The sequence below is a fragment of the Calidris pugnax genome, unplaced genomic scaffold (assembly GCF_001431845.1).
Source record: "Calidris pugnax isolate Ruff unplaced genomic scaffold, ASM143184v1 scaffold219, whole genome shotgun sequence".
Classification (NCBI taxonomy): Eukaryota; Metazoa; Chordata; class Aves; order Charadriiformes; family Scolopacidae; genus Calidris; species Calidris pugnax.
The window spans coordinates 8,991,122-9,014,430 of record NW_015094507.1 but is presented as its reverse complement, the minus strand read 5'-3'; the positions used below and the strand labels follow the sequence as shown (position 1 = coordinate 9,014,430).

The 23,309-nt window shown below is 39.0% G+C and overlaps 1 protein-coding gene across 1 annotated transcript in view; it reads right to left on the bottom strand.

Moving 5' to 3' along the window:
• SEC63 (SEC63 homolog, protein translocation regulator) overlaps positions 1–23,309 on the bottom strand; it is a 62,363-nt gene that overhangs the window by 29,448 nt on the left and 9,606 nt on the right. Inside the window, exons 2-7 of the mRNA XM_014964705.1 lie at positions 12,156–12,255; positions 11,415–11,529; positions 7,168–7,280; positions 4,503–4,564; positions 2,793–2,851; positions 1,986–2,036 (exon numbers count right to left, since the gene is read on the bottom strand). Of these exons, the coding sequence (XP_014820191.1) occupies positions 1,986–2,036; positions 2,793–2,851; positions 4,503–4,564; positions 7,168–7,280; positions 11,415–11,529; positions 12,156–12,255 (500 nt within the window). The remainder of the gene's footprint in view (positions 1–1,985; positions 2,037–2,792; positions 2,852–4,502; positions 4,565–7,167; positions 7,281–11,414; positions 11,530–12,155; positions 12,256–23,309) is intronic.

The following is a 23,309-nucleotide window of genomic DNA, read 5'->3' as shown; positions in this document are numbered from 1 at the left end:
AAGTAACAAGCAGTAAAGTTTTAAGTTATGCTTACTACTTTTAATTTAATAGGCAATAGTGTAAATTCCCCTACTATCGCAAGAACCTTGCAATTAACCTAATTATTCATGAAATGCTCTAGGACCGGCCCTCCACAAACTTTGGGTGTTTTTTAAATAAATTAGGTTTGATTCTTCCATGAACAGAGGAACCCTGATACAAAAGCAATACAAAACTTTTGTTAAAGTTCTTCTGCAGAAAAATTAAGATTATAGTCCGATAGCAATCAAATTTTCATCTACATGTGTGTACTGGAAGAAAAATGTAACTATAGCCAGTCCCAGTCTACATGAAAGAGGCTGCTGCCCTAAGTGCTTTTGCAGATATAGCTCATCTCATGTACAGAACATTACTTAGCTCAGTGGAGGTCTAGGAATCAGTATTTGCTTATCAGAATACGTATCAGTATTTGCCCTTTTTGTTGATCTGGATTCAAAGGGTGGAACTAGCCTTGCTTTATTTTAGATGCCTATCTGAGATATAGCATGACTACACTGTAGTTAACTTCGGCTTCTTTATTGATTCATAAAAGAGAAACAGGCCCATTAAAAGCATGAATCATCTTCTATGTCTACTTTAGAATGAAATGATAAAATAACTTGCTCCATACAAATGACTATTCCTCTTCACTGACTATAAAAGAAATTTACAGTGACAAGTCTGAATGCACAAGTCTACATCTGGTATAGGGGCAAGAAGAGGCAGATTATCTTTTTTTCTCTGCTCAGGACATTTTTTAATAACAACAGAAAGGATGTTTACTTTCACTTGAGCTATGACAAACCTGGCATAAATCACTAAAAGTACATGTATACAAAAAAAACATCAACAGAGAACAACTGAAACCTAAAAGGAATGACAGGGAAAAACATGCAGACACTGTACCCTGGATATTAGGCTTATTATTCAACCACTTGTTGAAAATCACTACATCTAGTTTTCTATACTAAACCTTCAACTACGCAGAAAGACTCTCAAAGAGAAGGGATAATGCCTGGGTAAGCTTCTGCACACAGAGATGCAATCAGCTGCTAAGACCCCAGAACACTTTCGCAAATGAAAATCATCTTCTGGAACAGGTTGCCCAGAGAGGTGGTAGATGGCCCAACCCTGGAAGCATCCAAGGTCTGGCTGGATCAACCTGATCTAGTTGAAGATGTCCCTGCTCTTTCCAGGGGGTGTTGGACCAGACGACCTTTACCTAGAGACCCTTCCCTAGATGACCTTTACTAGAGACCAAGAGATCTTGGTCTCTTCCAACCCAAACTATTTTATGATTCCCAAGAGCATGAGGGTTTCTGGGTGTCATTTTTCTGAGCCTTTCCTCATGCCATACCCTAAATGCACAATCACTGCATAAGGGACACTGTTCAAAAGCAATACTGTGGCGCAAACCCAAGCTCTGAAATACTACTCACCTAGCAATTGATTCCTCACACAAAGAAATCTCAAGGCCAGTCATCTCATGGTGTACAGAAGATCAATAAAAATTTGAAGTTATGAAAACAACGGCAGCCAGGGGAAACCAAATCAAACACCTCACCTCTTCCACATGCAATAATCGTTCTAGCACCACCAGCTACAGGTATCTCAGTCTTGGCTCTAGAGTAATACCACTGAATATACTCTTCAGTTCTTCACATTATATTCATTTTCATATGATAAATGACAGAAGGTACAAGATGAATTACACAGCTCAGTAATTCTTGTGATATCTAATATTTTCCCTATGGCCTTCTCTCTATCATGACACTACATTTTTTTTGGAAGCTCTAAAGCAGTTGCACTTTTTCTATAATAAAAGAAAACACCCACATTATAAGAAAAAATGCTCATTTGCTTGCTCTCTCCATGAAAGGCAAGAATGAGTACTCTACTTATGTCTAAGACAGCTTTGTTTACAGCTTGGTTACAGAGGGTAGAATATTAATTAGATAATACTTACCACAACGACTGGAAGAATAACCATAAATGCTAATCCATATACAAGCAAAACCTAGAGAAAAATTATGAAACATACTGCATTAGATACTTCAGCTACTTAATACCACTCGTTTAAACTTTATTCTAAAACACAGTCAAGTAGTATTATCACAAGCCTACTACAAATTAAAGGAAGCTTATGGCATAAGACCTGTCATTATTTCTGAATAATAACTTACAAGTAATATAATCAGTTGGGTAGCATTTAAGTAAGGAGTATCAGTTTAGAGTAAGTAATCTTTTAAATCATCCACACATTGTATTGGTTGGGTTTCTTTAATAATTAGAGTTGGCAGCTAAACTGTGAAGCAGTGGACAGAGATGATTATCGTGTTAAAAGAAATCAAGTGGGTAAGCGAAATGCCTTGCAGCAACCAATGCAACAGAAAGAATGTTTAGACACTGTATAATTACAGCATCACTACCAAACCAAATGGAACTACACAAACCCAGGAAACAAACAGCTCTAAGTGCGTTCCCTTGCAAGAGCAAACACACACGTTGTAGCAGGGGTGACCACAGTACCACCACCTCATCATCATTGCAATGAGATCCCTCCAAGCATACTAATACTTCACTCTCCAAGGTTAGATTTAAGCTACTGTAACACTTTCGTCTGATGAAATTTGCTTCAAAGATGTGCATTTGGACCAAAGTACTTCAATTGCACTACATGTTTTGACTAAAATGTGCAGTATTAAGCACAAATATTTTAAAATGAACACTTCAGTGTTCACCTTAAAACCTTCAGCCTAGTTAACTGACTCACCAAAATTGAATTTTTCTGATCCACAATCCAAGCTGGCAAAGCTATACCGAAGCTTGTAGCTGTAGGATAAAAGAAAGGAAATTCACTATAAAATATTAAGGAATTATTTTAAAGTCAAATTAAGTCTAACGAACAAAACCATCAACCTACAAAAAAGTCTTTGTGTTTATCTCTTCAATAAGAAAAACTAACAAATTTAGCAAAATCAATAAACAAATTAGAAATACACTCAAGTATGCAACAGAATAACAGGCTTAAATGCAACATCTGAAATACCAACTATTTTTGCTTAACATACTGCAGAGAAGTAAATACGCAGGATTTATTAGTATTTAAACAAAAAAGAGAGAAAAGTATTTCACAGATGGAAATATTTACAAGCTTTGCCTTGCAGAGTTTTCAGCAGTTTAAATACATACAGTTCAGTAAGTATATGAACTGCAAGAAAATTGAGCGAATGAATACTAAGGAAAAAGTTTTATTAGTTTGTAACTTTAGGGAAGTGTTCTAAGCTGTAAATTGTAAAAACAAACCCTTTGCCAGTTCAAATTTCTGTCTGATTGGTAAGAAAGGAACACTTCAATTAAAAAGGAGTTCATGTCTTCAAATGGAAGACATGGTTTTTCTAACAGTAAGATCTACCATATACAGACCTGAATACAGAACAGTATAAAATAACTTGTCTTCAAACACTTTAGCAGTAGTAAACTGAAATTTGCAAATGCTACCTATCCCAACACCAAAAGTTCTAGGAAACCAAGGAAAAAAAAACACCAAAAAAAACCACACTTTGCAAATGTCAAGAGCCTGCTTAAAAAAAAAAAAAAACCACCAAAAAACATGCTTTCCTCAGTACTAGCAGGTATAAATTAGTATTATTGCCTTAAATGAGGACAGACTAGGATCCCCTATGTACTTAAATACTACTCTGACATTGTCTCCAACAGGTTGTGACAACCATCAATTTAGACAACCAGTTGTTATGCACAAGCCTAAGTGACCTCTATGTAGTTAAGCTGGAAACTACTGTTTGTCAAGACTCAAGTATCTGACCAACTCGACCACACCTCAAGCTTAGGAGTTCAACAGAATAACACCCAGTGAATTTACCACATTAAGTTACAGAAAATGCCCTGCTCTGGAGAAGAGTCTGGAGACACTTCCTTATCTGTTAATGGTTATGGATTTTTAGAAGAACCTACTGTTTAGATTATTTAAATACTAACTATTTAAACATTTAAATATATCTATACCTTCACATAAAACCCTTTGAAGTGTGTTAATTGCATTTTGGTTAGTTGTTAATTTTTCGACAGACATTTATAATATCTGAACATAAATACTAAGAAATGTTCAAAACTGACAAGTTCCTGATGAATATTATTCTATTTTTCACTTATACCTTCTTTTTAATAATGGCAAGTCTCTCTAGATACTTACTGAATGTGACTAATTAAAAATGTGTCCTTTTCTTTTTTCTTGAATGAGAAGTCTGAAAAATGTGAAAGCGAACTCTTTCTGCCTTTCCCTGCTCACCAGCACCCCAGAGCCAGTTTCACAGGCAAAGAATCAATAGGATGCATTGCTTCAAATAATAGGAAAAAGTTATTCCAGGTACATTAAGATCTGAGTGCTTCTCAAATGATCAGGTATTAATAACACAGCTCAATGTGCAGAAACTACACTATTTGTGTCATTCATAATTGTTACCTTGTGGTCCATCTGGATTACCAAATTCTTCCCAATTTTTTCGTGATTCTTCATCAGTTAAACTAGATTCAAGAAGAGATATTAAGTTAATACAGAAGTAAAGAAAGTTCTCTAAATCCTTAATATACAGAAATTTCAAAATGAGGTATTAATACTTTCCTTCAGAGATGGTTTGGCAAACTGAACAGCTTCTGCTATTGTTTGTATGGAATCCCACGTGAAACAATACTGCTGTATTCCCTCATGATATACAGGTAAATTCTTTTAGCATTCTGGCAGCAAAAGAAATGAGACCCACAAGGTACAGCCCCGTAAGGAGATGGAACAATCACGTCTCCCTTTCACAAGAGTGACGCTGTAGCCATCAGAAAACAGCACTTTTCAAGGCCAGGTTACAGTACAGCAAATTTTGAAATATAATAAATGTTGAAAATATCAACTTTCTTTGGAAGGAAGGTGAATATGCAAGATGAGTTGATACAGCAAAAGTTGTCCATATGGGCTTTTTAATTCTCTTATTCTAGATTTTTAGCCTTTGATGGCACGCATGCGTTTGGTTGTGGTGTTTTTTTCCTGGAACTCCCTAGTTTCATATTTAAGATGAGAGAATATAAATTAAGACACCACCTCCTGAATCTTACAGTTTCTATCCCTGTTCAGTAATGACAGATTCTTGGCAGTAATATACCACCTCAAACAGAATCCCTGTTTACTAGAAGGAAGAATACCGCTTTAGGAAACAGCACATCACTGCAGCATTCACTGTATGGATGACTTTGTCTCGCAGCAGAAACCCAGTGAGTCAGACACCTCCCCGTCATTCCTAAGTCTCACACTTGTTAACAAGCAGACCTGATGAATGGGTGGCTTTTATATTCTTTGAAGACAGCATGGCTGAGGAACTTCACCGTCATTTACTTCAAGGTATCCCTCTGCCACAGCCCTTGCACTAACGTTTGAAGTATCAAACGGTACCACCAAGGATTTGAGCACTAGCTTGCAAAGCAAAGGAGTGAGATGTTCCAGGAGTTCAGAAAGCAATACCAGAATACCCCACTGAAGAGACATTTGTAGTGATGTTTAAGCAGGAAGTATGATTTCAAAACTGCTCAAGTGAGTGCGGTGTTGGTTCTCCTTCTCACCTCACCCCAAAAAGGACTCTCAGTCAGTAAGATCAACCACAGACAACTGACTTCAAAGCAGAAATCACCAGCTTGCTAAGCTCCCTGATGATGTGACTGACCCAGTAAACCCCTACAGTGGAAGAAGGCCCACAGTGGATGGGCAAGTGGGATGTTGGTCTGAGTTTGGCATCACAGTGACTTACCATGGCTGCTGCAAAGAACCTGACTCTGCCTCAACACAAAGGGGACCAGAGGGTGGCCTTTGTTTTAAATAAACACCTACCAACAGTTGTGCAGATCAACTGATGGCATAAACCGCTTCCCCTCCAGTGCGTTAAATAAGTATGAATGTCTCCTCTAGTCTGCAAGACCAGGATGGGAGAAGTGCACACTTGGCTCAGCCAAATATATAGTAGAAAAACTAGACAACTAGCAAAAGAATTTTGAAGAGAAGAGGCTCAAGCTGGCTTCAACCCACTCATGCCTTCCCAGTGCCTGGGGACACCCAGCACCAGGACAACGAGTGTACTAGAGAGACCAGTAACAGGAATCACATTGGTATTGACATTGAACTGTGTACTGAAATTCCTATGTTTTGCTAAATTTAACTTACAAAATATACTCAAACCACAATACAAATGTATCATTCCACCAAACCAGAAATCACCTGTAACACCAGCTGCCTTCAGGTAAGCAAATTCAATATTAAACATTACATGTTCCAAACGTGGAATATCTTAAAGAACCTGGTCAGAGACTGCTGGACTCTGACAGATGATCATTTAGAATATAAAGCTGTATTAACATTTCATGTATGAACAGAATTACAACACCCAAATACACATCTTGATTATTGAAAAATTCAATAGAAAGGGATTGCCTTTATACCAAATTCTAATATTAGACATTACGTCTCAGATTAAAAAAAAAATAAAAATGCTAAGCTATAAGCAGAGGTAAGACCAAAAAATACTCTGGAGGAAAAAAGCTGAACCCTTGAACCTTCTTAAGAACTACACAGGTAACATGAAACAGAGCGAAAAATCAGGTCTGCAAGGCAAGTGCAAATGAAAAGGGATTGGAGCTGAGAACTAGCTGGGTCAGAACCAGAATGAAATATCTTTGTCACTAGATGGGAACAGAATTAAACTACTGTCTCTAACTTTAGCTTTATCACCAGGTGAAATGAACAGTATATTTATTTTCTAATAATTTGGTTAAAAAGCACAACACCCATTTTGTTCTTTGTCATCTTTGAGATTTCACATGTATTGCACTGGAAACGCTTTTTCTAGCTGACATGGGATTTTAATACAAAGACCTCACACCTTGCAGCATTCTGACAGTTGTTAAACAATTTGAGTTATCCTTCCTAAATCGCATATAACAAGTATGCACTGAAATTAGACATGTTTTGACTTTTGTTATATACCCAAACATGTTTTCCCTGGCTGCTTAGGTCATCCCTGCTATTACCTTGGAGATTTGCTTCCCCAGAATAGCAAGTTCCCATTTTCTGTAGGCAAAAAAAAGAAACTTACGCTGCATAGGCCTTTGCAATCCTCATGAACATAACTTCATCTCCTCCTTTATCTGGATGGTATTTCAGAGACAGTGCACGGTATTGTTTCTTAATTTCTGATACACTTGCTCCCTTAAAAAGAAAAGTTTTGAGTTATGAATAAATACCTTAAATCAAATAAATTCTTCTGTATCTATATTCTAAAGCACATTGTGCAGTATTTCTCTAAACCATTCATCAAACTAAAAAATTATGTTCTAATATGATATGATCATGAAACTACATATGCCTTTCGTGGAAACATGATTATTTTTCTAATAACATTTTAATGACCATTATATTTTTAAAACAATTTAGAAGTTATAGTCTAAGAAAAAAGACACTCAAATGGTTGGGTATTGTTTTACTTTCTGGATCACCTTGTTTACCCATCCACAGGAAAAAAAAAAAAAACATAAGCCCATCTTATCTGACAAATTCTATATTTTTCTAAACATATTCATGGATACGAGGAATTCTCACTTGCAATGTTCCTCTATTTAAATAGAAAAGAGTTCATAGATCAAGTATGATGGTTCGCTTGCAGCTTGTAGGCAGAAATAAATCTGTCAGTCATCAGGAAGAGTGGATTGCCCTGCTGCTTAAGAATGCCTTTGACTCGAATCATCGTACCCATAAATTATTTCAAACTTCTTGAACAAAGGGAATACATTACCTATACCCAAGAAAGAGACCAATTTTTATTCTACTATAGCATATTGTTACATTCCACCAACACAACTCCTTGCACATTAAATTTCAGATTGGACTGTGAACTTCACTACTCAAGAAAACCTACAAAACTTTATAGTAAATGCAGATAGTTTTTCGATTAAGCTCTTTAAGTTCCACAGAACCACTACCATAGGACTTTTCAACATTGTAGTAGAGAGACCTAGCATGCTGGCCTTAACTGCATAATAAACATACAATAAGTTATTTATAGATTATGGTATTGTTTCAATAAATTTAAACCAGAAATTAAACTACCCTGAGTCTTCACTTGCTGTTACTTTATCTCTTTATGCAATGTGTCTATCATTTTTCTAATGCTATTTTTCAACAGCATGCCTGCCTCCTTTAATGCACAGAGTGAATTTACTCCATAATAAATTAGACCTCAAGTAACAACAGCCATTTCAGGACTAGATGAAGAATGCCAGATGAGTAGCAGAAACTGGAAAGGGGGGGGGGAAGGAAATCAGGTTGCTGGGGAAGAGATGGGTTTTCATGGCTCACATGAATAATTAAAAAAAACACCACAATTTTTTCTCTCTGCCACAGAGGGTGCATGTGATCCCTGATAAGCTGATGACAAACTTTCTATCTGTCACTAATTGCTTACTCCTCATTGTCAAAAGCTGGGCTACAGAGGTTAGGCCTGACTTACAGAAATGCTTGGTAGCCCAGGTCAGCTGGAGTCAGTCACAGCTCTGCTTGCAACACAGAGCTCCCTAAATCAGCTCCTTACCAAAAAAGTAAGGCCCCCATTGTCTTACATGAAGAATCCAAAATTATAATCAGTGTTGAGCTTCATCTTTATATCTTGGATCCCACCCATAAATTGTCAGTAAGGATACTCATTCAGTAAATCAATAATAATATCCAAGTGCCTAATGAATTAGCAAATTTAAGTGATGTGCTCCAAGAAGAGCTACTCTATGTTCAAAATAAAGTGCTGATATTATATGTAAAATAAGGTGCATGCATGTTATCTAACTTTGTCCATGTTGTGGTTCCCCTCTGGAGAAAAAAGCCTCTTGTTATAAGCTGATATTCTAACATAAAATAAAAAAAAATAAACTTGGCCACAGTGTGAATGTCAAGAAGTGAATGAATTATTGTGTACCAACACTTTCAGGGGCTTGCATCTGCAACTTTGCTTTACATTTGGGGTTTGGTTTTTTTTGTTTTTAACTGAAACAACAGTTCCATTATCTAACAACACTTCAACATCTGTATCAACATCTGTATCACTTCAACATCAGCAGGGCTGGCAAGGACTCTAAAGGTTCCACTTGAATGGTAACAGAAGAAAGCTGTTAAGTTTATGTAGTCTGCACTAGAAGTTTTTCAAGGGGATTCAGCAGACACCATCTGATAGCACAGAAATACATAAAACAAACATGTTCTGGAATCTTCTACTCTATGTTGAGCCCTACTCCAACTGTTCTATCTTCACACCCATCTCTTCAGCTTCCTTGTAACATCTCTGGTTTTAATTCAGCTTGTCCTTATGACAATACGCTCCATCCCTCTTATCAGTTCTTGGAGCATTCCAGTATTTGGAATATATTATCCAGCCTGGATAAGTTGCATGTATCTTGAGTGTGTACAAGTTTTCATTGATAAACATTAAATTACAATTCACTATATACATATTTTTTTCCCCTCAGGGTTGTTACTTGTAGAAATTTGCCAAAGACAACAAAAGAAAATCCTCTGATGACCTAATCCCTGGCCTGATTTGTTTAACCAAAGCTAACCCAGATATATAAGCATTTAAACTGCATGGTTCCAACAGATAGCATTCAGTAGTAAAAATTTATCTTCTTCCTGTGCGTCAGTGCGAGAAGGCAAGCCAGCAAGGGGTCATTCACAGAGGAACTGAGCAAAGGCTGAATTTAAATAACTTGCCTTTGCACATGACAGGCAGGTCTTGTTCTACCTGTCTGGCTAGAAACAGGCTGCAGTCTCATATCTGCTACAATGGCTTTCTTGGCATAGAAAAGCAGTACCGCTGATGCCTATCCTTATGTTGACAAGCCACATCACTAATGACAAGAGATGTACTTGTTAGTGCTCATACACATATTAAGCTCTCCCACCCTAACAACATACATCAAGTTTAATCAAAACAGGTATGTTCAAAGCTCTTCCATATTCTTGTGCTGAGCTGTATCCACAGTGTATTTCTTTAGACTGGAGAGAAAAGAATACCTCAGAGTTCAGAACTGAAAAGATGACTACTGTTATTCAAAAGAGGAGCTTTGTATCAGGAAATAATTACCATAAGCAGAGAATTTGCTCGAGGTATTGTGGTTAAGATGAAGACTTTAAACAAAACTAAATAAGAGTTTAAGAGATGTACGGAAAGTCTATTCATCTCCTCAGGATAGGTAACACTTTATTTATATTAAAGGTCTGATTCAAATGGATATAAAGCGCTGCACCTGTTTTCTATATAAACCACAGAATCATAGAATGGTTAAAATTGGAAGGAACTCTAAAGATCATCAAGTTCCAACCCCCCTGCAAGGGGCAGGGACACCTCCCACTAGACCAGGTTACTCAAAGCCCCATCCAGCCTGGTCTTGAACACTTCCAGGGATGGGGCATCCACAGCTTCTCTGGGCAACCTCTTCCAGTGTCTCACCACCCTCACAACAAAGAATTTCTTCCTCATATCTAATCTAAATCTCCCCTCTTCCAATTTAAAACCATTACCCCTTGTCCTGTCACTACACTCTCTGACAAAGAGTCCCTCTCCAGCTCTGCTGTAGCCCCCTTCAGATACTGGAAGGTGCTATAAGGTCTCCCCGGAGCCTTCTCTTCTCCAGGCTGAACAACCCCAGCTCTCTCAGCCTGTCTTCATAGCAGAGGTGCTCCAGCCCTCTGGTCATGTTCACGGCCGTCCACAGGACCTGTTCTTTTCCAGTTTAATAAAGCAATTTGCTAGTATCACTATTTAGAATTTGTTGTTTGCATTCACAGATGCAACTGAGATTCAAAGTAACCTTTACTACATCAAAGTGTACACCTCAACGCCCTTTAGCGAAACCTTTCATTTACAAGAGAAATATTGCTGTACAACAGCTGTATATCAAATGAATCCACATTCTTGTTTATACAGTTTATTTGGCAGCATCCCTAAAAATGGCTACTGAAAGGATTTTCACAGGGCATACAAAGCAGAATGACTTTTTGTTTTCCAAGCAAGAAAAACAACATCTGAGTAAGATTCAAAATAGATAAAAAAGCCCACCTCACTGTACTAAGAAAGTCATTAGAAGTTTGAAGGAGTTAGATATGAAAGTTATAAGTTAGTACAGACTGCTTTCACAATATGCAGCAGCAACTTTCATACAACAAAAAAAGAACAAAACCGCTAGATAGATTCACTTATTTTATTTAAAAAAAAAAAAAAAAGCCAGGAATAAATTTGACATCTAGACACAGAATGCACAGTTACAGTAGTACAGACTAGTGAAAGATGCTGTTACTTACAGGATCCAAATGTAAAACTTCATAAGGATTGTACTCTTGATACTCTCGGTCTGTTTTGGAAACTTTGTATGCAAGAAACAAAAATAATGCCCAGCCAGCAAGGAGGACTATTTTCCTGTTTGGAAAAAAGAATTTTTTCTTAATGTACAAATCCACTAGCTCTAGCATAATTCTACAAATAACATAAGAAGCCATTTGATATCAGTCTTCCAGAAACAATATTAAAATAGTGAGAAGCACTAAAGCCATTTTAAAGCAGGTATTTCAGTTATAACACCACCTTTGACACAGATGAGACAGCTGCTCTGACTTCAAATTAATTTATTTTTTTTTTAAACAAAGGCAAGCCGTTACCAACAAAGACTCTTTCCATTCTTTGTCTGTCCTCAGTAGGCATCCAATAATATTTCTTATTTTTAAAGGATGACTTTAACCTGATACTAGACAAAGTCAATATTAAAAAAAAAAAAAAAAATCAGAAAGCTGAAACAGATGCTTAACAGACAGCAAAATATTTTGAGGGTGGGAGACAGACAGCATTCATCTTGATTTCAAGCCCTACTAGAAAATGATTAACTATTAATTCAAATATAGGAGATTGCAAATGTCTCTTCTGTGACACAGAAGCCATTATTATGGAATTAATTCCAGTTGCCTTGATTACAAAAAAAATATATTTTTATAAAAGTAAAAACATAGGAATTGCTTTAATGGAATGTCATGCAAATGAAACATACTTACTTTACTGTAGGAATTATGTTTTGTTGTGGTTTTAACAGCCGCAAACGATACCACAAGCATCTTCCATATACGTTTCTTATATTCTTTAATCGAATTTGCTCTATAAAAATAAAAAGAAAGATTGTGAATAACCAATCTGACAGAAAGCAGAACAAACATGCTCACTTCATCCTGGAGTAGGTAGTACAAGGTCAGTTGGAGGACTAACAAAGTCCAGCAATAATAGCGGAGGAAAGAATGTTTTGTAATCCATCGAAGTGACACTACACATCCATAGACATAAGAAGTTGGTCAGATCATTCTCTGCTACCTAAAAGGAACCTAATCTGTTTTCCACATGCCATGTAGCAACCGTCACTTGCGAACCCGGCCATTGCTGGGCTAACCTTCATGCACCTGTAAATTTTACTTCTGCCATTCTGTACTCAACTCCAACAAGTCTCCCATTTCAGTATGTCAGCTACTGTGTGCAGGAAAAACAAACAAAAAAACCAAACCACCCCTAACCCACAAGCCGAATGGTGTTTGTATACAACTAGAAGGTAGCAACGGTTACTTCCACAATTCAAAATACGATGTATTTTCTTCCTTTTTGCAACATCTGCTTTTTATTAGTTGCCTTTATTTAGGTTTTTCCTGTCGAAGGGTAAAAGGAAGGAAGAGTAAGATAATAGTCATTTGTAAGCTATGTAGCGCAGTAATAAGGGTCCTTGGCAAGAGTATATACATTATCAACAAAGTAGCCAACAAGATTTCCTACTTTTGGGACAGGATGGGGCTGGAAGGAAATTGCATTTATACTGTCTACATCACCATGACAAGGCACAGAAACTCTCCCTATCAAGAAAGTTTTAGTTGTAGTTCACAGTTAATCAAGACCAACTTAGGCTTGGTCAAAGAAGCCTTTTATCCTAAGAAAGTATGGTGGAAAGCAAATAGCTTGTACAGAATTCCTGTAAGCACTGACATTCTATCTTAGAAAGTGGTTTCAATCCTGTTTATCTTTTAAGTAACCCATCTATCCATACACTATGCAGTCTGACCTGCAACACTTCTGAAATGAGGACAATGCAATTACCTCATGTGCAAAAGAATAACATCACTTGGCCCTTTTCAGACTGAAGGAGAAAGAATTCAGAGGGGAAAAAAAAAGCTACCACTGTCTCAATACATTTAGATATTGCTCGTGAACAAAATTTGCCAATTTAAACTAAGTTTGTGAATTATTTAAAAGCAGGAATTATATTAACAACTTGGATCCAAGGCACATGTCAGTCACATCCTAAAAAGTCTTAAATCTCACCTTTGCACTTTGAACAAGGTGATGCCCTCATCTTCACTAAAATAGCAGTTATGATACATGGAAACATTTTTCTTTGGCAAACTTCTGAAAGGTGGTTGTGGGAGACAGTGGCAACCTGTTTAGTTATTCTAAAGGTGATGGGTGCTCAGTGATCTACTTGAATTTCTGTACCAAGCATGCAATTGAGATGAAACATCTAGAATTTCAATTTGCAGTCACCAATCTATCTGAAGCCAGAGAAACATGACCATAAATGCCAACATTGTGCACTAGATCAACCACAAGCTCAGCTTTAACGTGGATCAGATGTGAGCACAGGATGGCATTTCAAACTCTGGCTGATTTGGCAGAAAGAGTGGGAACACAGAGGACACCTGGCCACCTACAAACTAGTAAAGCAGACAAATATTAAAGCTTGCACAGACCAAGCACCAGAAACAGAACAAGTCTATCAGCTTATTCTGAACTACTTAATTCTATAAAGTATATCTTCCCTCAAACTCAACATGACATTAAACAGCTAGATGGGATTCCTTGAGCAGATTAGTTTAGCAGTCCCATGGAAATAAGGGAGGATAATTCAATCCCTTGCATCTGATCCAACTCTTGCAGAACTTCAAAATAAGCTTCCAAACCAACAGATAAACCACACAATTATTTTGCGGTTCTCCTGATCCGCAAAGATTGTTCGCATACTCGAAACAGGTACTAAACATGAAACTTTCTAAACAAAAAGGATATGACTAATATTTGGTTAAGCAACTGCCCACTTAGTTTCACTTGTGTAAGGCTTTAGAAAGTTCTGTGAAGGAAAAAATGAGGAGACAATGAAAACAGGGTTAAAACACAACACTGACTCCCTACAGGTAGAATGCAAATTAATTTGGCATTTTTCTCTTTGCATTTTCTCTTTTCTTTTAAAACAAAAATTGTGGGAGATCACTATGGTTCAGATCTGGATCCACCACAACTACGAAGTGAGCTAACTGTTACTTAAAATTAAACATATTAAAATGCAAAACTAAGAGACATGACCAACACATAGAACTGGCATTTAAAAACAAACAAACAAACAAAACTGATGGCATTAAAGACCAGACCATTAGGCAATGAGGACTAAAGAACTCTGCTACAGAAACGGGGAGGAAATGTTCTGGGAGTTTTAAACAGTCACTAGACAACCATGAGCCACAGCATGATGCTTTTATGAAAAAAGTCACCGATGATACTTGAACAAATCAGGCATCTCAGCTGGGCAGGGTGCTGGGCCATCCCGCCTAGACCGTGCTTTTGTGCTTTGGCCAAGAAAGGTTGGACCAGATGATCCCTGAGGTCCCTTCCAACGTGGTATTCTACAATCACAAGCCTCACAGAAGACACGTCTGCTTGTGTTAAACATACATCACTCGTTTCAAACACTGTCAATAAATTCAGCTGTGCGGTGCTGAAGCAAGATGAAGCCAACTGTTCAGGTCAGCCCCACTGACCCACACCAGCTGCATGATCCAACCTGCACTGCAGCCCCACAGCCATTCCTCCAGCACAGCCCAGGGGCACTGCTCTCTGGTAACACTCTCAACTGACTGCACAGCTTCCAGAAATACCTAAAAGTAACGTGAAAACAGATTACTGGTGCTCTTGGAGAAACAGAAGATGACCACGAGAACTTTGTTTAGTTAATCCTATAAAACTAAGCCTAACAGGATATGACTCCTTTTAGTGGTTTTGCTAGGATGTTTTTAACAAGATGCTATGCCTTGTCTTTAAAAAAAAAAAAATCTGTGACACCCTGCGACACCATGCTCCAGTCCTCAAACCTGCCTACTGTCCAGGCCCAAAGTACCAGATAACCCCCTCCTTCCTCCCGGTGAGAACAGCCAATACCCTTTACTTTACCATGCCAAAAAGCCACCAAAAAGCCTCCAAAAGGCCCTATGGGGAAGTCACTGTGGAGAAGAGAAAAATAGTTGTGTGAGGTAAACTAAAGAATTGGCATAAGGTGAAACAAAAACTGACCACGGGGAAAATGAGGCTAGAAACTAAAAGTATTTTATAATAACCAGAGAATTGAGGTTTTGGAACAGCCTTCCAATAACAGCTGCGGGAGTCACATTTTGTGAACAAGTCTGACAACAGCACCAAGGAAAAAAAAAAGAAAAAGAAAAAAAACAACCTAAAATTAAGCCCTTGGATAGGTAAACACCACACACCTAAGCCAGTTAAGGAGTCCCTGGCAATGATGTCCTGGACAAGCTATGCTGCACAGGGGCACCTCTTCAGACAAATACTGAATTAAGACATGATGCTACACAGCCATCACCTTTTTTTGTTAAAAAAACCACACCTGAACAACTGTGGATCAAATCTAAATACAGTTGATTAAACCATACCAAAGCAACAGCACCTCATTGATTTCTTTCCACTCTTGGGATAACAATAGTCTCATTTGATTAAAAACCCCAAAGAAAATAGGGCACTAAAAATATGAATAATTGTTTACAGTTATCTGTCCAGAACACTGAGATAATCAAATCCTCCCCAAGTTGAGACTAAAGTCCAGACTATAGAAATTATTCAGAGCTATCCTGAGGCACTTCCTCTGTCACATATGATCATTAACATGTATTAACTTGTGGAATTAAAGAACAAGCAGCTACCTGGGAGAAAGAAGAAGTACAGACAGCATCCCTCCCAGCTTATGCAGAAAGCCACCGGCAAAACACCACCCTGAGTAAGAAAACTATATTCCTGCTGTATGCAGGGAAAACCAGCTTCCTGATTATTTACAAATAACATATATGATTGTATCAAATAAAAAACTTACCTTGTTAGGAAGAAATTGGTTGCAGGGACAAAAAAAAAAAAAAAAAAAAAGGCTAGTAAGAGCTGGAATACTGGATGATTACTGTGCTTAACAAAAGCAGCAATGTATTCCTAATGACCAAGTCATGGATAAATCAGGTCCTTTTTTGATTTGCCTTCCTCTCCCAAGGAGCTTGCTCTTTCATGAGTGGATTTGGATTTCCCGTGCCACAGAATCGGCACGCTGTCCCTGGGAATGGGTTTGCATGGCAAGGTTTTCATAGCTGGGGTGAGGAGTGGGAGCTACAGGGATGGCTTCTGTGAGAAGCCACCCCATGTCCAATAGAGCCAATGCCAGCTGGCTCCAAGGTGGAACCACCGCTGACCAAGGCTGAGCCCATCAGCAACAGTGGTAGCACCTCTGGGATAACATATTTAAGGGGAAAAAAAACCCTTGTGCAACAGCAATTGCAGCCAGAGAGAGGAGTAAGAATATCTGAGAGAAACAACTCTGCAAACACCATGGAGGTCCACAGTAGAGCAGATATCCACCTGCAATCAGTGGAGAACCCCACACCAGAGAATGTACCCAAAGGAGGCCGTGACCCAGTGGGAAGCGTAGCACCTCTGGGATAACATATTTAAGGGGAAAAAAAACCCTTGTGCAACAGCAATTGCAGCCAGAGAGAGGAGTAAGAATATCTGAGAGAAACAACTCTGCAAACACCATGGAGGTCCACAGTAGAGCAGATATCCACCTGCAATCAGTGGAGAACCCCACACCAGAGAATGTACCCAAAGGAGGCCGTGACCCAGTGGGAAGCCCATACTGGAGCAGGCTCCTGGCAGGACCTGTGGAGAGAGGAGCGGAGGCTGGAGCAGGTTTGCTAGCAGGACTTGTGACCCCGTGGGGACCCATGCTGGAGCAGTCTATTCCCAAAGGACTGCACTTCACGGAAAGGACACACATTGGAGCAGTTCGTCAAGAACTACAGCCCATGGGAAGGACTCACGATGGAGAAGTTGATGGAAAAGTTGATGGAGAACTGTCTCCCATGGGAGGGACCCTATGGGAGGAGGGGAAGAGTGTGAGGAATCCTCCCCCTGAGGAGAAAGGAGCAGCAGAGACATGTGATAAACTGACCACAACGCCCATTCCCGGATGCCCTGGATGGCTCAAGGGGAAGAGAGAGAGAAAATCAGAAATCCACCTGCAATCAGTGGAGAACCCCACACCAGAGAATGTACCCAAAGGAGGCCGTGACCCAGTGGGAAGCCCATACTGGAGCAGGCTCCTGGCAGGACCTGTGGAGAGAGGAGCGGAGGCTGGAGCAGGTTTGCTAGCAGGACTTGTGACCCCGTGGGGACCCATGCTGGAGCAGTCTATTCCCAAAGGACTGCACTTCACGGAAAGGACACACATTGGAGCAGTTCGTCAAGAACTACAGCCCATGGGAAGGACTCACGATGGAGAAGTTGATGGAAAAGTTGATGGAGAACTGTCTCCCATGGGAGGGACCCTATGGGAGGAGGGGAAGAGTGTGAGGAATCCTCCCCCTGAGGAGAAAGGAGCAGCAGAGACATGTGATAAACTGACCACAACGCCCATTCCCGGATGCCCTGGATGGCTCAAGGGGAAGAGAGAGAGAAAATCAGAAATGAGGTTGAGCCCAGGAAGAAGGGAGGGGTGGGGGAAAAAGTGTTTTAAGATTTGGTTTTACTTATCATTACCCCATTATGATTTGACTGGCAATAAGTTACATTAATTTTCCCCAAATCAAGTCTGGGTTTTGCCCATGTCAGTAACTGCTGAGCGATCTCTCTGTCCTTACCTTGGTTCATGAGCCTTTCATTATATTTCCTCTCCCCTGTACAGCTGAGGAGGGCAGAGACAGAGCAGCTTGGGTCAACCCACCACAGCCTGCAATATCCTGCAGACCCCGAGCATGCAAGAGTAAATACTTTACATGCTGCTCAGGGTAAAGCTTTGCAGTGAAATAGGAATTGTACCTTCTTTGGATTTTATCTCTGGAATCCTTGCTCTGTCAGGGAAAGTGGTTCAAAGTCAAAAAAAGCAGATAAGGGTTCTCTGTTTCTTCTCGCTCCAGATCATGGCTCCCCATTAAAGCAGAAGAGCAGTTCAGACACCACCCTTTGATACAGGATTACAGGGAGTTGGGGGATGAGGAAGGATGAGGAGAATGCTTTTCCTCTAGTAAAAAAGACTTCCCATTTGATGGGTAAACCCCTTAATGATCTTGAATCTCCCCTACAGTTTTTAAAATAGCTATTACACAGCCTTGAAAAGCAAAGGCATAATGCATCCATGGGGTTTTGAATTAATCTCACTAACAATAATCCATGCATCAAGGTACCATTAAAGCACCCCTCTCAGATGAGGACATAGACTGCCAGCTCATTTCTGTAAATAACCTGGGGAAGCATCCTATGCTTCCTGCATTTCCCTCCAAATTGTTCTGGATGCAACTAAAGTTCCTCAGATTCACAAGCAATTTTTCATCAATACAAGTCTCCTACCCTTGAGAGGGTTCTCATAAGTGCCTATTACAATATCTTAAATTTATTTGAATATTCGGCCAAAGCTACATCTTCATACACTCTTTAAGTTCTCAAGAAATAAAACAATTACTGGCACAAAAGGAAACCTGAGTGCCATCTCTTCCACTTACTCAGAAAGACCTAGTCAGGTCCTCCAGCAACACCAGTAAGTATTTTAATCCAACGTTTTCTAAAGCTTTTATACAAATGAAAATAAAATCAAGACCCTAGCACAGCTAGGCTATTAATAACTAAAGGGAGGGGGCGAGGGGGGAAGATTGTACCCTGATCTGCTTACTACTTTTCCATGAAAATAATTAACAAGTATTTCAGACTCTTGCTTCCTTAAAGGCAGCTGTCCGTTCGGCTACATACCTCTTTGGATTCAACATGAAGTTGGCTATATCTCACACTTACAGATCAGTCAGTGATCTTTAGTCGTTCTCTGGTTAATGTATGTGACACCTTTTTCAATAATTGCTTTCAGTTTGTTAATCAAGAGTTAAAAAAATATTATAGACCATCTTTGATCTTTATTTCTTTTATTTGATGACTAAAGGTTTTCCTCTTTTGTATTGCAGGTGACAATACAGGTATCAGCAGAGACTGCTTAAGTAAACAATTGACTCCTCTTTGTCAGAACTTACATGTGCTTCTTGAATACCCAGGCCTTTAGAGAGTGGAATTTTAGGATGAATAAATCATAAGTGTCTGGTTTTTTTGGGCAGGTAACCCAGACCACACTGTTCCTGGTTATCACAGAACAGCTGAACATTTGAGGAAGAGATCAATTAGAGATCACCTCATCCAATGATTAGGTGATCCTCTGAGCAGGGTCAACAAAGCAGGTTGTTCTGTGGGTGTAGGCCTTTGTATATCTTCAAGGACAGAGACCCCACAGCAACCCATTCTGAAGTTTGATTACCCTCACAGGGCAAAAAACTTCTCATGTCTGTCTCAAAATCTGTTAATTCACCCAACGCACCATGGGCGAGGAACACAGGGCACACAAACACAGAAGGAAACTGATGACAGGTTGGATTAGCTGTTTCCATAGATTACGTACAACCTATGGCCCTACAACTCAGCCATGCCTGACCTGAGTTTGGGTTTGATGCTCACCCATTCCCATACCTTCCTCACCAGCACACACACCACTTTTCTGCACTTCTCCCCTGCCCCCTCCTCCCACGAATACAAAGTCTTTGGCTTCTCATACAAATGTTGTCTTCAAAAGCCAAGGCCTTTACAAAATGCAGCAACTGCATACTGTTTTACCACATTCCGATCACCACCACCTCGGCAGTACTACTGATGGCTAGTTCTGCCAGTACATGAGGAACACAAAGGATGCTGGCAACGTGGGCACTGCCAGGCAGCTCGGGGACACGAGCACTTCTGTTGCCAGAAGAATCTGTGACACGCGTGCTGGCACGACTTCACAAAACATGTTAGAAACAGTACCACAGAAAGAACGAACCAGTTCTGTGGGCAATGACATGGGCTCCAGACAACTGGGCTACGCCAAGACATCAAAAGAAAGATCTGGGATACAAGCCATTTTGGGGTGAACACCACCAGAGCAGCACTGCCTGAGTTTCATTTCATTTTTAGTAGCCTGTATAGAACAACCTAATCTAGCTGGTACTTAAGAAATTACTTCCGACCTACTCCTTTCTGACAGTGAAGCAGAAGTGGTCTCCATTGTTCTACTACTGAAAGTGCTTGAGAAGTCTTAATATACCTCTTCCTGAAGAAACAGGAGGACCCATGATCCCTACCTAGACCTAGCCTTTTTGTTTCAGGTTCTAGAGGCTGCAACAAGTACTCCAAAAGACGACCTAAAGGAGATTCTTTTTCATTTTTTACATCCTCCTGGAAAAAAAAGACAAGAATACAGAGTTATTGGAGATGGGCAATTCTGGAAGAGGGGGAAAGGAAAGAGGTACACCTGAAATTATATAGAAGAGCAAAGTTTTAATCATCAGAATCTTGTTTCAGCTGCCACAAACACAGGTCAGTTTTAGGAAAACACACCACAAAATAAGACTATTAGTATCAGTACTCATATCTAAAGCATATAAAAGTTTAAAAAGATCATACAGTCAATTTTTAGGACAACAAAAAACTATCAAAAACCTTAATATCTAGAACAAACGGAAGTCACCAGTTTTCTATCATTTGGCCTCAAACAGTAGGAAAGAACAGAAGCATGTCCTAGCCTCCTGCGTCCTTTCTGCCTTCAGGCTACTCAGAAAAGCAAAGGCAGCAAGTCTAAAATACAGCTCCAGTGGACTCGGTCAGAAAAAGAAATACGAGGAGATGCACATGAAACATTCTGCCCACCAGATGCAGACAATTCACCCAAAGGAGAACACTGCCTGGTTTCGAAAGAAAAGGACTTCTTTCAGCAAGAAACACAGAGTGACAGAGTTCTGCAGCCTAGAAAATGCCAAGATCACTTTCAAGGCTTTTCAGAAAATTTATTTGCAGCATTGTCTATACCCTTGTCTGTGAAACTTGTGCCTGTGGAATGCACCAAGAGATGCGGGTAACACACACAGCATGCAAAGTCTTGGGAAGGTTACGACCCAAGGGTACCACAGCTCTAAGCATTAAACCTGTTCTGTTCAAGCAGAGGGTAACAGGCTCAGCTGAAACACTGCTCTTTAGAGTTTCTGATTTTGCTGGGTTTTGTTCAGAATTCTACAGTTTTCCTTTCAACAGCTATGTATAAGGTGCATATATACGCAAAGTACACACATATACATGCGACTAGCTGAAGCCTTGGACTTTTTCCTACTTCAACAATCACAGAAATTAAACAATGGTATGGACAATTTATTTATCTTGGTCTTGAAATGCGGCTCTCCGAATAAATTTACTTTTTTAATCACAGAACCATTTCTCAGATAATAGGTGACGAATACAAGTATGAAAATGCTTTCCTGCTGCATTACTAGGCCATTTTTGCTTAAGTCTATTGACAACTTCCTTGATAATTATTGTGAAATAGACTCCACATGGATATAGCATGGTACCCAGGAATAGTTTAAAAACCACAGAATTAGGAAAAAACCCTACACTTACTTTCAAAAGAAGCCACTGACAAACATTGATAACGATGTTTTAAAGCAGTAACCCATCCTCCCCAGCAATTAAGAAGCAGGATGCAAACTTGCAGCAACTCACAAATTCAGCAACTCCACTGAAGTACTAAATTTCAAACCTGATTGTAATAGGATTGACTTCTATTGTGAAACCTCAAATTATGAGTCACGAAGCAAATTAAATTGATATAAAAGCATTCTAAAATGCTGTTGCTTAAATCCCAAAGCTTTCAAATGGCCACTAGTGTTTCAGTTAAGATTACATTTTTTCTTTTTTTTTTTTTTTTTTTTTTCCTCTGAGCTGTCCCTGCTTTAAGCAAGAAGTTGGGATAGGGACTTCCTGAGGTCCCTTCCAACCTCACTTCTCCTGTGAATCTGTGAACCTGTGATGATCTATCTTCATCAATGAAGAAAAAAGAAAAATTATGATAACTTTTTTTTCATTTCAAAATTCCAAATCCATCCATTTTGAGTAAAACAAACAAACAAAAGCTCTTGATAATGAACAAATTTATTCTATTGAAAGCAGCAGTATTTTGTTCAGTGGCTACATGGAATTTTTTTTTTTTTTTTTTTTTTTTGTTTTTAAACTGGAAAGCATGTTCCAGGACTTTGAACTGACTGTATTGGTGAAATTATCTGAATAGACGCTTTCTAATTTTCATGTCTGTTATTGTAAGAATTGTCCTCATTACCCCAAGTTTCTCTATAAAGACGTCATGTCCAAGTTAGAAGTTTGCCTCTTCACTAAAATGTTTATAGCTGAATAATCTGATCCTAGTTGTTTCCAAACACTTGTTTTTCTGTCTAGTAAATATTCATAGAAATAATTAAAAAATACCACTTTTTCAAGTATCATGTTGTTGTTACCTGTTAAAATTCCAAGCAGTTCATAAACTACAGAAAGTCCTGTGAAAGACCTTAACAGCAAAGCTGCTTCTTTTCCAGAGAATGTTTTGCAGCAACTAGATTAAGCATAAAAGAGACAAAAAGTAACCTTTTCATTACCACATTGTTCCACACATATCTGCAGACCAAAAGATATTGTTTGTTACTAACTTTAATAGTAACAGAAGATGATTCAACATCTTGAAAGTTAACTTTGTTTCAGAGTCTGCTTGGACTTGCTGTTTACAGGCAGCCTTGCTGGTCTCAGGGCACATTACATTACTCCTAATCAAGCCATTTCCAAACCTTCTCCTTCCTATTGGTATGCTGGGCTTATTTGTGCTGACAAAACTGCTGGTGAGACTAGCCACGCTATCTTTTAAACTACATCACCTAAATTATCAAATTTTCAGTAGGGCTGGATCTCCAGGTGCATCCGCAAAACCTTATAATAGAGTCTGAGAGGAACCAGAAAACCGACCCTTTTAATAT